At 53.4% G+C, this 15,237-nt stretch overlaps 1 protein-coding gene across 1 annotated transcript in view; it reads left to right on the forward strand.

The window, feature by feature from the left end:
- The window catches only part of LOC148450399 (Y-box-binding protein 2-A-like), a 47,386-nt gene extending 32,802 nt beyond the window's left edge, over positions 1-14,584 (forward strand). Inside the window, exons 7-10 of the mRNA XM_088462527.1 lie at positions 2,261-2,426; positions 2,508-2,597; positions 14,072-14,148; positions 14,422-14,584. Coding sequence (XP_088318653.1) covers positions 2,261-2,426; positions 2,508-2,597; positions 14,072-14,116 — 301 coding nt within the window. The 3' untranslated portion in view covers positions 14,117-14,148; positions 14,422-14,584. The remainder of the gene's footprint in view (positions 1-2,260; positions 2,427-2,507; positions 2,598-14,071; positions 14,149-14,421) is intronic.
- Positions 14,585-15,237: the final 653 nt, after the last annotated feature.

The following is a 15,237-nucleotide window of genomic DNA, read 5'->3' on the forward strand; positions in this document are numbered from 1 at the left end:
CCCTCCCTCATCTCTCACCCCTCTGTCCTTCTGCCTCATTGCTTCCCAGTTACACCCCAACCTGTCTCCCATCTTACTGTCTCCCCAAGTTACTGGGTCATTAATTGTAATGGTTTTAACACTTATGTATTTTTAGCTTTTTATTAGTCTTCAGGTCTTATAAAAATGTGGCTTATTTTTAAACTGTAAAACTAAAGATATACACGTCCACTTGAGTGGACAACATGCATCTGCTACATAAGAAAATTGCCTTATGGTCGTGGGGCAGTATTTTAACCGTAAAAGATCATGCTGCTTATTTATCTCCAGAAACAAACTTCCTAAGTTGAAGACTATACATTTTTTTAATGCATATTCATGGATATATTCACCCAGAAATAAAAATGCCCTCAGTGTTACATCAACTGAAGAAATGCAGTATATCTACTCTTTGGGGGGAATTCAATTCAACCCGATGTTTGGTCAGGCTAAAGAATCTTTCTCCCTAATCCTTTATATAGTGCCAAGGGCCAGCTACATACAGGAGCCAGGATTAGGTACAGCAGCATGTAAAGATCTCTCTGAGGTCTCCCTAATCCTGATTTGTAACCTTTATATAGTGCCAAGGGCCAGCTACATACAGGAACCAGGATTAGATACAGCAGCATGTAATGATCTCTGAGGTCTCCCTAATCCTGATGTGTAACCTTTATATAGTGCCAAGGGCCAGCTACATACAGGAGCCAGGATTAAATACAGCATGTAATGATCTGAGGTCTCCCTTATCCTGATGTGTAACCTTTATATAGTGCCAAGGGCCAGCTACGTACAGGAGCCAGGATTAAATACAGCATGTAATGATCTGAGGTCTCCCTTATCCTGATGTGTAACCTTTATATAGTGCCAAGGGCCAGCTACATACAGGAGCCAGGATTAAATACAGCATGTAATGATCTCTGAGGTCTCCCTTATCCTGATGTGTAACCATTATATAGTGCCAAGGGCTAGATACATACAGGAGCCAGGATTAAATACAGCATGTAATGATCTCTGAGGTCTCCCTAATCCTGATGTGTAACCTTTATATAGTGCCAAGGGCCAGCTACATACAGGAACCAGGATTAGATACAGCAGCATGTAATGATCTCTGAGGTCTCCCTAATCCTGATGTGTAACCTTTATATAGTGCCAAGGGCCAGCTATGTACAGGAGCCAGGATTAAATACAGCATGTAATGATCTGAGGTCTCCCTTATCCTGATGTGTAACCTTTATATAGTGCCAAGGGCCAGCTATGTACAGGAGCCAGGATTAAATACAGCATGTAATGATCTGAGGTCTCCCTTATCCTGATGTGTAACCTTTATATAGTGCCAAGGGCCAGCTACATACAGGAGCCAGGATTAAATACAGCATGTAATGATCTCTGAGGTCTCCCTTATCCTGATGTGTAACCTTTATATAGTGCCAAGGGCCAGCTACGTACAGGAGCCAGGATTAGATACTGCAGCATGTAATGATCTGAAGTCACCCTAATCCTGATGTGTAACCTTTATATAGTGCCATGGGCCAGCTATGTACAGGAGCCAGGATTAAATACAGCATGTAATGATCTCTGAGGTCTCCCTTATCCTGATGTGTAACCTTTATATAGTGCCAAGGGCCAGCTACGTACAGGAGCCAGGATTAGATACAGCAGCATGTAATGATCTCTCTGAGGTCTCCCTAATCCTAATGTGTAACCTTTATATAGTGCCAAGGGCCAGCTACGTACAGGAGCCAGGATTAGATACTGCAGCATGTAATGATCTGAGGTCACCCTAATCCTGATGTGTAACCTTTATATAGTGCCAAGGGCCAGCTACGTCAGGAGCGAGCGTGAAATGTCTTGTTCTTAGCAGAAGCCTGTTAGGAGGATTCAGTGTTCAGCTGCATGTAAATGGTGAATCATTAAATGAGAATATCAATCATATTAGTATTTATATGGCGCCTCAAGTGTTCCGCAGTGCCTTAAAGTACATAAACAAAAAGTTGACCAGTGACTTACAGTACAATGCAGGACAAGGACCTGGATAATATAGTATGAATGGACAATGCCAGCTCTTACAGGGAGATCACAGAGCAGAGGCTGTAGAGGACTAACGTTGGCCAGATATGGGAGTACTTGTTGAACAATGTGGAAAGGTGTCTGTACGAAGCTTCAGGTCATCTGCAGTTGCACAGTACCATGTCATTTCCAGGCCTGCTTTCCTTATTGTGGTGTCCCCTTATCCTTCCGGCAGACCCTTCCGTCCACGACCCCCACCTCAGGCAACAGAGGGAGGCGACGGGGAAACCAAACCTACATCTGATATAGGACCTCGCCCAGAACCTCAGCGGCAGCGCAACCGCCCTTATTTCCAGCGTCGTAGGCGACAAGGAGTAGCAGCGGGACAAGCTGCAGCACAGGTGAGTGTTCTGGTGCTGCAGGTCACACTGAATGCTTGGGAAGTGTAGGATTTATGAATGTCCATCTGAATCTTCCTGTAGGGTGATGGAAAAAGCCCAGCAGAGTCCACACAAAGCTCCCCCACAGAAGAGCCTTCTAGAATATCTGATAAACCTGCTGAGGTGGTTCCGGTAAGGCCTTCCATCTTGTGCAATGCATACTTTATCTAACATGGCTTATTAACAGCGATACCTCCACTGTCCCATCAGGTACTCTAATCCTCAGGTTCAACCAGATGAAGGGCTCAGTCTTGGTGGACTGCGCCCTATAGGTTCATCAGACCATTATCTAGAATAAGGCAAAAAAGCACAGATCAGAGAGATTCTAATGTGCTCCTTCCTGACACTACCAGTGGGTCTGTAATTCCCTCAGCGAGCTCCCCAATAACGTACCCTTTCTGATGGGGCGTCTCCCATCACCCCTCCTTGTGCTCAGAAATCCACATCTTGCCTTTACAGACATCAGAGTAACGTGTGTAAGTGTTTGGGGTCCCCACTCCCCTGAGATGATGGCCATTGCCCGAAGGTGACGGGCTCTAGTCCAGCTACCTTCTGCACTTGAACACTGGCACAGGTGTTTTTCCACTTGGCAAACTTTAAGGATTTGTTCAGTCAGTGGTAACCTTGGCTGTAAGTGCGACTAGTTCAGCCATCAGTCTTTTATTCCTGTAATACAGCGTACACCAGAGGTTCCAAAACACCGTCCTCCTTGCTCCTCAACAGTTCACGTTTTAGAGAGATCCATGGTTGACCACTGGTGGTTAAATCAATTTGACTGAGGTATTAAGTCACCTGTGGTCAAGCATGGATATCCTTAAAACCTGGACTGTTAGTGAGTTTGGGAACCTCTGGCCTAGGCTAAATGTGGATGCTACTGTTATATGGAGAATTGGCTGTTGGATGCCCTGTTATACTAGTAAGTCTTGTGTTTTGGCTTAATGTCTGCTCAGTGAAGCCATGTAGGCCTGGGCTTACTGTCTGCTGCGGTGAAGCCTCGTAGGCCTGGGCTTGCTGTCTGCTGCGGTGAAGCCTCGTAGGCCTGGGCTTGCTGTCTGCTGCGGTGAAGCCTCGTAGGCCTGGGCTTGCTGTCTGCTGCGGTGAAGCCTCGTAGGCCTGGGCTTGCTGTCTGCTGCGGTGAAGCCTCGTAGGCCTGGGCTTGCTGTCTGCTGCGGTGAAGCCTCGTAGGCCTGGGCTTGCTGTCTGCTGCGGTGAAGCCTCGTAGGCCTGGGCTTGCTGTCTGCTGCGGTGAAGCCTCGTAGGCCTGGGCTTGCTGTCTGCTGCGGTGAAGCCTCGTAGGCCTGGGCTTGCTGTCTGCTGCGGTGAAGCCTCGTAGGCCTGGGCTTGCTGTCTGCTGCGGTGAAGCCTCGTAGGCCTGGGCTTGCTGTCTGCTGCGGTGAAGCCTCGTAGGCCTGGGCTTGCTGTCTGCTGCGGTGAAGCCTCGTAGGCCTGGGCTTGCTGTCTGCTGCGGTGAAGCCTCGTAGGCCTGGGCTTGCTGTCTGCTGCGGTGAAGCCTCGTAGGCCTGGGCTTGCTGTCTGCTGCGGTGAAGCCTCGTAGGCCTGGGCTTGCTGTCTGCTGCGGTGAAGCCTCGTAGGCCTGGGCTTGCTGTCTGCTGCGGTGAAGCCTCGTAGGCCTGGGCTTGCTGTCTGCTGCGGTGAAGCCTCGTAGGCCATGTGTCTGGGCTTCTCCTGTTTGGACATTTCAGCACACTAAGCATTCCTTATAGGTGCATCTTAGGACTACTTAATATGCAGCCACCTATATAGATTGCTCCTTATAGAGGGAGCACCTTGGTCAGTAATGGCAGACTTGTCTGGTCTGTTCTCATGAGAAGTGCTATTCCATGAGCATTACAATTACCTAGAACAGGTTCTCAAACTCTGTCTTCAGGACCCCACACAGTTCATGTTTTCCCAGGTCACCCGGCAGGAGCACAGGTGTATTCATTACTCACTGACACGTTTTAAAAGTTCACTGGTGGAGCTAATTCTCACTTGTGATTCTGTGAGGAGACCTGGAAAACATGCACTGTGTGGGGTCCTGTAGACAGTGTGAGAACCTGTGCCCTAGATGACTTCCCCATGGGTGGGAATAAAAGGTATTGTCTGTAAAGGTATTCTGTATCACCCAGCATCTATCTGTATCATAAGCCCATTTTATGCCCTGTGAGCAACTTGTATTCTTAGGCCAAACTGTCCTCTAGGCACCCAAACTGTCCAGGTTTTAGGGATATCCATGGTTGAGCACAGGTTAAATCAAAACATTGAGTAGTTTATTTACTAAGATTTGGATGGAGATACTGAACAGAGTACCAACCAATCAGCTTCCAACTCAATTTTCATACACCTCCTGTGACACGGCCGTTAGGAGCTGATTGGTTGGTGCCTTATCTCTGTCCACTTTCTCTCTCCAAGACTTAGTACATAGGCCAATGAGGTACTAATTAACTCACCTGTGCATGGTAATCCTTAACACCTGGACTGTTAGGGTGTCTTGAAGACAGTTTGGGAACCTCTGGCTTAAGCTGGGTACACATTGGACTGTACCCAGCACGACATTGCCGGCAATGGGACCCGGCAGCAAGTACATAGACACTTGCCGATGCTGGGTCTGATGGCGTAGGGACGTTCCATGCTGCAGTATGGCGTGGGGACGTCCCCCGTCAGCCCTGCAGTATGGCATAGATGGCGTCGTCAGCCCTGCAGTATGGCATAGATGGCGTCGTCAGCCCTGCAGTATGGCATGGATGGCGACGTCCCCCCGTCAGCCCTGCAGTATAGCATGGATGGCGACGTCCCCCCGTCAGCCCTGCAGTATGGCATGGATGGCGACGTCCCCCCGTCAGCCCTGCAGTATGGCATGGATGGCGACGTCCCCCCGTCAGCCCTGCAGTATGGCATGGATGGCGACGTCCCCCCGTCAGCCCTGCAGTATGGCATGGATGGCGACGTCCCCCCGTCAGCCCTGCAGTATGGCATAGATGGCGTCGTCAGCCCTGCAGTATGGCATAGATGGCGTCGTCAGCCCTGCAGTATGGCATGGATGGCGACGTCCCCCCGTCAGCCCTGCAGTATGGCATGGATGGCGACGTCCCCCCGTCAGCCCTGCAGTATGGCATGGATGGCGACGTCCCCCCGTCAGCCCTGCAGTATGGCATGGATGGCGACGTCCCCCCGTCAGCCCTGCAGTATGGCATGGATGGCGACGTCCCCCCGTCAGCCCTGCAGTATGGCATGGATGGCGACGTCCCCCCGTCAGCCCTGCAGTATGGCATGGATGGCGACGTCCCCCCGTCAGCCCTGCAGTATGGCATGGATGGCGACGTCCCCCCGTCAGCCCTGCAGTATGGCATGGATGGCGACGTCCCCCCGTCAGCCCTGCAGTATGGCATGGATGGCGACCTCCCCCCGTCAGCCCTGCAGTATGGCATGGATGGCGACCTCCCCCCGTCAGCCCTGCAGTATGGCATGGATGGCGACCTCCCCCCGTCAGCCCTGCAGTATGGCATGGATGGCGACCTCCCCCCGTCAGCCCTGCAGTATGGCATGGATGGCGACCTCCCCCCGTCAGCCCTGCAGTATGGCATGGATGGCGACCTCCCCCCGTCAGCCCTGCAGTATGGCATGGATGGCGACCTCCCCCCGTCAGCCCTGCAGTATGGCATGGATGGCGACCTCCCCCCGTCAGCCCTGCAGTATGGCATGGATGGCGACCTCCCCCCGTCAGCCCTGCAGTATGGCATGGATGGCGACCTCCCCCCGTCAGCCCTGCAGTATGGCATGGATGGCGACCTCCCCCCGTCAGCCCTGCAGTATGGCATGGATGGCGACCTCCCCCCGTCAGCCCTGCAGTATGGCATGGATGGTGATAGAGGGCTTAGGGCGATGTCACTAGTAACCCACGGGAGCACATATCATTGGTACACACTAGATCACAACAGCTGGAGAGCCGCAGGGTGACCAGGCCTGCACTAGACAATGTACCAGATAGACGACATGTCCCTCTGATCCGCAGGATCGGGCGACCTAAGGCAGGGGTCTTTAACCTGTCACTTGCGGTCTTTATTTTGGTAAGTCACCACTTAGCTGCAGAGAGGAGGGAGTGACCTCTGACGTGTGCCCCCGTGGCATCGCGCTATGGGTGGAGCTACAGGGAAGCCCGTCAGGTGATTTCCGCAGCCACTACAGCAGTCACCTGAGGTGCATCCCTGTTGTTTCAACCAATGGTGCCTACGCTATGGCAGAGCGAGTGACTCCCACCCAGCCCTGCAGGACAATCACACACAGCCCAGCCTATATCTCCTGCTCCTCTCCTGCACGTACCTCACTGGGGCCGGTAATAACAGTGATATGCGCCTGTGCTTACATTTTATTTCTACTTCAGGGTCCATAGGGGGTCCACAGGGTTGACCTTGGGGTATAGCTGGATCTGGATCCATGGGCACCACGCAGTTAAAGCTTTAGCTGCTCCCAGGATGCACTTGGGTCCGTCCTCCTCTATACCCCGCCCCCGGCCACAGCACCTCAGTTTGAGTTGGTGCCCGGCCGGAGTCGGGTCACCTGCGCAGGGGGGCTGCAGGAGCAGCCCCCAAAAGCTTTCTATTTTTATTTAAAAAAAAAAAAAGAGCCTGTTTGATTTTTATTTTACAACAGAGGCTCTAGTGTGGCAGCGACGGGCTGTCTATGCAGACGCCCACGCTGCCGCTCTCCTTCCCCGCTGGCGCCGCGACGCCAGTACTGCACTGGGGATCGCGGCGGGAGGCCAGAGTCCGTACTAGCCGGACTCTGGGTCCCTCCCTGGACTGCTGCCGGAGTCGCCGGGGACAAGGTAAGCCGCGAGTCGCCGATTAGTGGCGGCTCACGGGTTTTGCCTGAAGATGCAGTCCTTTGCCCCCGGTCCTAGGGGACAGACCGGGGGCCGCTAGCGGTGGCGGCGGGCTCCCCCTCTGAGGAGGAATAACCCGTGGGACCACTAGACCACCAGGGATATATGGCAAGCGGGATGCCGGCAAGCCCTGGGGTTAATATGCTAGCCAGGGGAGGAAGCCTTCCCTGTCAGCGGCTCCTCCCCTCAGCTCAGCGCGCCTTTCAGCACGGAGTCTGGCGTCGCTGAGCTGCAGCTACTCGGCCACTCCTCCTCTGAGGTCTCCAGCGGCCATTTTCTCACAGTGGCAGCGCAGATCTTCAGGGAGCACGCGGACCGGTCCCCCTGTGTACCGTACCTCTCCCCTGATTAAGGACAGCGTACACAGCACTATAGCCCTCCCAGACACTGAATCTGGGCAGGTTGATTGTAGTGTAAAGGTGCAGTGAGTATATCTTCCTGCATGGTATGTGACTTTTGCTAGTGCTGCCTGTCTGTGCTTATTTTCTACTTACTGTCAGCTTATACCTATCCCTTTACTTCTCCTACAAGCCCTACAGGTGTGTGGGGGAGGGGCGTTTCTACTGACCTCACTTATATAGATCACGTATTTGTGAGGTCCGTCACATACAGTTGTGTGCTAGTCAGTGCCATATTGTGGGCTGTTGTTCAGCACACCGGTGAGTGCGTTTCACTTCTACCCTGGTGCCAGATATATAATATATTCTGTCATGTCAGACGAGGAGGTTGAGCGCTCAGTGGCTCCGGTGTTGGCCTCCTGCGGACGCTGTTCTGCAGGAGTAGATAGGGAGGATTTGTCACAGGATGGCCTGTGTAGTCGATGCCAGGTGGCTCCTGGCCCAACCAGACCTTCTCTGGCGCAGGAACCACCGTGGGCGATGTTTTCTCAAGTGCTGGTGTCTATTGCGGACCGTCTGTCGGTCCCGACTGCTCTCCCTACTAGGTCGTTGTCCCAGCCGACCATCCCCCATTCCCCGGGTGTCCCGCAGTTATTGCGGAGTCCTCCTGGGTCTCAGTCGGTGGGTCCCTATGCGGGGTTGCCTATGTATATGCAGGCTTCCCCTGTGCCGCAGCAGCCTGTGGTACCTTTTCAGGCCCCTATGGTGACTCCTCCACCCTGGGTGGATGTGCTCTCCAACTCCGTGCAAAATTTGGCGGCCGCTTCCTCGGCTTTTCAGTCAATGTTGCAGACTGACATGCCTTCTAGGATTTCAAAACGCCCACTCATGACACGGGCTGCTCAGGTATCGGACTCAGAGGGTTCCTCAGATGATGGGGAGGTCCCTGATGACACTGACTCGGACGCCTCGGTCCAGGAAATGGATACCAAGTCGTCCATTAATGTGCGAGCACTAGTTAGGGCGGTGCGAGCTATTCTTCTTATAGAGGATGAGGCACCGGTTCCTAAGTCGAAGTTTCCTAGTTTCAAAAAAACTAAGGTGGCTTCTGCGGTGTTTCCCCTGTCTGATCAGTTGACGGATCATATGGCGGTAGCTTGGCAGGCGCCCAGTAAGAGATTCCTTCCTCAGAAGCGGTTGGCTTCTAATTACCCCTTCCCTGAGGCACATTGTAAAAAATGGGAAACTCCACCGGCGGTGGATTCCCATGTCACCCGTTTAACTCGGGGCGCCACCTTACCATTACCGTCGATATCCTCGCTGAAGGATCCCACGGACAGGAAAGTTGAGACTTGCTTAAAGTCTATTTACTCCCTCTCCGGGGCGGTGGCCCGACCGTCCATGGCCATCTCCTGGGTGGCCAAGGCCATTGAGGGGTGGGCCAATGCATTGGAAGATACCTTCCCGGACGACGCTCCGGATGTCCAGCGGGCGTTGTTGGGACAAATGAGGGACGCTGCTTCTTACATTGGAGAAGCTTCTTTAGATGCTAGTCTGCTGACCTCGCGGGTATTGGCTGCAGCGGTGTCTGCCCGCCGATCCTTATGGTTGCGGTCCTGGAGAGCGGACTCTGATTCAAAGAAAGGTCTGGAGGCCTTACCTTTCAATGGGGAATTACTATTTGGTCCGGACTTGGACAAAATAGTGGACACCCTGGCTAAATCCAAGTCGGCCTTCCTCCCTTCGGCGGCACTGCCTGCTAAGGTTCGGAGTTCGGCTTTTCGTTCCTTTCGGGTTCAGGGTAAGGCGAAAGGTCAGTCCTTCCCGAGACAGTCTGCGAGTAAGACGGCCTCTAAACCCAAGAAGCAAGGCTGGAGTGCTCGGCGCCCTTCTTCCAAGCAGGAAGATAAACCTGCGGCCTGATGGGACGGGCCTCCCTCTGGGGGACCTCAGAGTGGGAGGCCGACTTCTTCTATTTGCCCAGTGCTGGCACAATACCACCATGGATGCCTGGGTTCGAGAAGTGGTCTTCCAGGGGTACGCCCTGTCTTTTCGGCACAGACCACCCCACCAGTTTTTCTGCACAAGTCCTTCTCAGGACAAGACCAAGGCGTTACAGGTTCAGGAGGCTATAGAGTCCTTGCTGAAAGCAGGGGTCATTGTTCCCGTTCCTCTATCACAACGAGGGACGGGGTATTATTCGTCTCTGTTTCTGGTGCAGAAACCCAATGGTTCTCATCGCCCTATCCTCAACTTGAAGTCTCTGAACAAATTCCTCAGAGTTCCCAAGTTCAGGATGGAAACGTTACGTTCCATCATTCTGGCGATGGAACCGGGGGTTTACATGGTGTCCCTGGACATCCAGGACGCCTACCTCCATGTTCCGATAGCATCTTCACACCAGCGGTATCTGAGGTTCGCTATCCTTCAACACCACTATCAGTTCCGGGCACTACCCTTTGGTCTCTCCACGGCACCGAGGGTGTTTACGAAGATTATGGCGGTCATGGCCGCACATCTTCGGAACCAGAATGTACGGTTGCTGCCGTACCTGGACGACCTCCTGTTGCTGGCGAGCTCCTCGGAGGTACTGCTTCAACATCTCCACCTGACGATCGCTTGCCTGCAAGCACACGGGTGGTTGATAAATTGGAAAAAGTCCTCCCTGATTCCATCACAGCGGATGGTTCATTTGGGAGCCCTGCTGGATTCGCGTCAGCAAAGGATCTTCCTGACTCCGGAGAAGGTCGCCTCCCTACAGCTGCGGATACGCAGTTGCCTGAGCCGTTGCCGCCTGTCGGTCCATTCGGCTATGAGAGTTCTGGGGTCCATGGTGTCGACATTCGACATGGTGGAATTTGCCCAGTTCCATTCCCGGCCCCTGCAGGGGCTGATTCTATCAGAATGGAACGGGTTACCTCACCGGATCCGCTCTCAGGTGCTGGTGTTGTCTCCGGACGTTCGGCTATCTTTGGCTTGGTGGCTTCAGACAGCTCATCTGGTCGAGGGGCGCCCATTTTGGATCCCGGACTGGGTCCTGCTCACGACGGATGCCAGTCTCCGGGGTTGGGGGGCAGTGACCGGCTCTTTGTCGCTTCAGGGTCGTTGGTCAGCGGAAGAAGCACTTCTCCCCATCAACATCCTGGAACTGCGGGCAGTATTCAGGGCCCTGCAGTCGTCCGGCCCCGCTCTTCACGGAAGGGCGGTACAGGTGCAGTCCGACAACGCCACCACGGTGGCGTATATCAATCACCAAGGCGGAACTCGCAGTCAGGCAGCGATGTCGGAGGTGTCTCATATCCTGACTTGGGCGGAGGGTCACATTCCAGCGATCTCGGCGGTCTTCATCCCCGGAGTCCTCAATTGGGAGGCGGACTTCCTCAGCCGTCACGACGTGCATCCCGGGGAATGGTCGCTTCACCCAGAGGTGTTTCAGCTACTCGTGGACAGGTGGGGACTGCCGGAGCTGGGATTGATGGCCTCCCGTCACAATCACAAGTTGCCCGTTTATGGGTCAAGGACAAGAGACGCAGGTGCAAGTCTGGTGGACGCGCTGTCGGTGAAATGGACGTTTCACCTGGCGTATCTGTTTCCTCTGATATCCCTGCTTCCTCGGGTTCTGCGGAAATTCAAGCAGGACGGCGGCATGCTCGTGCTGGTAGCTCCGGCGTGGCCCAGACGTCCTTGGTACTCCGATCTCAGGAGCCTCTCCATCGACGCTCCGTACCTTCTTCCTCAGCGTCGGGACCTGTTGTCTCAGGGGCCCTGCCTTTACCCGGATCTGGGTCGGCTGTCTTTGACGGCGTGGCTCTTGAGACAGCAGTCTTGAGGTCTCGGGGCTTCTCCAGTTCGGTTATTGGTACCATGCTCAGGGCACGCAAGCCTGCTTCAGCACGGATTTATCACAGAGTGTGGCACACTTACTTTCAGTGGTGTGAGTCCAGACATTATGATCCTCAGGTGTTCCGAGTTTCTAGGATCTTGGAATTTCTTCTGTCAGGATTGGATCTCGGCTTACGCCTTGCATCTCTGAAGGTTCATGTGTCCGCCTTGTCCGTGTGGTTTCAACGGCGGATTGCAATACTACCAGACGTTCACACCTTTTTCCAAGGTGTTCTCAGGATCCAGCCTCCCTTTGTGCCTCCTGTGGCTCCTTGGGACTTGGCGGTGGTGCTACGGGTCCTGCAGGGTCCTCCGTTTGAGCCTCTTGAGGCGGTGGAGCTCAAGTGGCTGACATTTAAGACTGTTTTTCTCCTGGCAATTGCTTCGGCCAGGAGGGTGTCTGAATTGGGGGCGCTTTCCTGTCGCCCTCCTTTCCTGATTTTTCACCAGGACAGAGCGGTGCTCCGCACTCGTCCTGAGTTTTTGCCCAAAGTGGTCTCGAAGTTCCATATTAATCAGGAACTTGTTGTGCCAGCTTTTCAGTCCCCTGATCTTTCAGCTGGTGAGACTTCCTTAGATGTGGTCCGGGCGCTTAGAATTTATGTAGACCGGACGGCTTCGGTTAGGAAGTCTGATTCCTTGTTTATCCTCTTTGGTTTTCACAAGAGGGATTGGCCTGCCAACAAACAAACGTTAGCCCGTTGGCTTCGTTCCGTTATTTGTGAGGCTTATGCACAGGAGGGCTTACCTGTGCCAGCCTCTGTTAAGGCTCATTCCACTCGTTCTGTGGGTCCCTCTTGGGCTGCTAGACGTGGCGCCTCCGCTGTTCAGCTGTGTAAGGCAGCCACTTGGTCTTCAATTCAAACGTTTTTGAGGTTCTATGCGTTTGACACCTTCGCCTCTCAGGATGCATCCTTTGGGCGCCGGGTACTCCTTTCAGCACAGGAGCGTCCCCGCCCTTAGTTGTACTGCTTTGGGACATCCCCAAGGTCAACCCTGTGGACCCCCTATGGACCCTGAAGTAGAAAACAAGAGATATGGTAAGAACTTACCTTTGTTATCTCTGTTTCTACGAAGTCCATAGGGTCCACAGGGCGCCCGCCCTGACGCACCTGGCTTCAAATGGGCTGTGTGGCTGGTCACCGGTTTTCCGTCTCCCATTTCTGTGAGTATGGTTTCTTGTGTGTTCCAGTCTTCCTTCTCTCTGTTTAGTCTCCTCCTCCGGCCTGGGCTGCTTACCAACTGAGGTGCTGTGGCCGGGGGCGGGGTATAGAGGAGGACGGACCCAAGTGCATCCTGGGAGCAGCTAAAGCTTTAACTGCGTGGTGCCCATGGATCCAGATCCAGCTATACCCCAAGGTCAACCCTGTGGACCCTATGGACTTCGTAGAAACAGAGATAACAAAGGTAAGTTCTTACCATATCTCTTGTTTTACCGACTACAACAATATCACTGTAATAATGAAATGCTCTGTTATATTCTATGCTACATTGTTTTCATTAGATTTCCTGCATTTGTTCAGTTATTAGGCAGATTTTATTTAGTATCTCTTCAGTGGTCTCCAACGTTACTGGAGGGGTGAGCAACTTTAGAAACGTGAAACTTCCTGATCTAGTGTGTACCCAGCATAAGGGATAACTCTGCCCATAGGGGGCTCTGGGGCTGTCTGTACAATGTGACTGTGGTCTGGTCATGTTCCCATGTCTGCTCCTGGTCAGTGATGCCGGCAGACTCCCCCATCTGCTCTATAGACAAAGGGAGAGGATGTGACTGCTGTGCCGCTCACACCACATGTATGTAACACACACACACACTGCTGTGCCGCTCACACCACATGTATGTAACACGCACACACTGCTGTGCCGCTCACACCACATGTATGTAACACGCACACACTGCTGTGCCGCTCACACCACATGTATGTAACACACACACACTGCTGTGCCGCTCACACCACATGTATGTAACACACACACACTGCTGTGCCGCTCACACCACATGTATGTAACACACACACACTGCTGTGCCGCTCACACCACATGTATGTAACACACACACACTGCTGTGCCGCTCACACCACATGTATGTAACACACACACTGCTGTGCCGCTCACACCACATGTATGTAACACACACACACTGCTGTGCCGCTCACACCACATGTATGTAACACACACACACACTGCTGTGCCGGTCACCTATGCTGCTCACACCACATGTATGTAACATACACACACACACACTGCTGTACCGGTCACCTATGCTGCTCACACCACATGTATGTCACACACACACACACACACACACTGCTGTGCCGCTCACACCACATGTATGTCACACACACACACTGCTGCTGTGCATGTCCTGGCCCCTGCTCCCATTGCAGCAGGGATATCAGTCAGTATGTAATAGATCCCTTCTGTGGGCTTCAGGCTGGTGCATCCCACGTCCTCCTGTTCTGTCCTGCACTCATACTGGGCCTCAATGTTCTCCTCTGTTACAGGCCTCTCCACCAAATACACTTGTGGCGGACACCCCCACTGAGTGATCTCATTAGTCACAGACTGCATCTGTCATCAGGTAATTCTCTGCTCTGCCTCCTGTCTGCCCGCCTGGGCGCTCTGCTCGGCCTCCTGTCTGCCCGCCTGGGCGCTCTGCTCGGCCTCCTGTCTGCCCGCCTGGGCGCTCTGCTCTGCCTCCTGTCTGCCCGCCTGGGCGCTCTGCTCTGCCTCCTGTCTGCCCGCCTGGGCGCTCTGCCTCCTGTCTGCCCGCCTGGGGGCCCTTGTTGGGGTCTTGTGGGTGGTGGTGGGGGGGTTACTGTTCTCACTTAGACTCCTGCTTTTATCCCCACAGGTGCTGTGGATTTCTTCCATCTTACAGCTGCACAGCTATTTGGGAATAACATGGATTGAATAGGGGAGAGTACCCACCTCCTGTCACAGTGTGGGGGGATTGTTTGTATTTTGGGACATGGGATTTATTGCACTTGTGTAGTAGTAAAGATGGAACTGCAGAATCTGAGTGCTGTGTCTTATTACGGTGTGTGCTTTCCCCATACGTGAGACCTCTGATATATGATCTTAGAGTATATAACTTTCCAAATACTAACCCACAATTCAATCACGCTGAGAGGTTTAGCGCGGCCTCGCTTGCTGGCAATGGAGGACAATTTCAAAATGGTCTCACCCTGGCCCTTCATGACTGTATGTAACGTGAGGTGGGCGGTTGTGACTGACCCACGCCAGATTCCACCATTCTAGGTACAGACTGTCAGAGGATTACAATCTCGTCATCTATTCACCGTCTCTGTACAGATGGGAGGATACGGCCTGTGTGCACGGAGTCTCCTTCCCCATCCCAGGCCCTAGAGATGCTCTGCACGTGTGAGGAGCGGTGTACTAGGTGTAGGGATACACATGGGCACCATCTCTGTACAGATGGGAGGATACAGCCTGTGTGCACGGAGTCTCCTTCCCCATCCCAGGCCCTAGAGACGGTCTGCACGTGTGAGGAGCGGTGTACTAGGCGTAGGGGTACACATGGGCACCATCTCTGTACAGATGGGAGGATACAGCCTGTGTGCACGGAGTCTCCTTCCCCATCGCAGGCCCTAGAGACGCTCTGCACGTGTGAGGAGCGGTGTACTAGGCGTAGGGGTACACATGGGCA

The sequence above is a fragment of the Taudactylus pleione genome, unplaced genomic scaffold, assembly GCF_031769625.1.
Source record: "Taudactylus pleione unplaced genomic scaffold, aTauple2 ptg001263l, whole genome shotgun sequence".
NCBI lineage: Eukaryota > Metazoa > Chordata > Amphibia > Anura > Myobatrachidae > Taudactylus > Taudactylus pleione.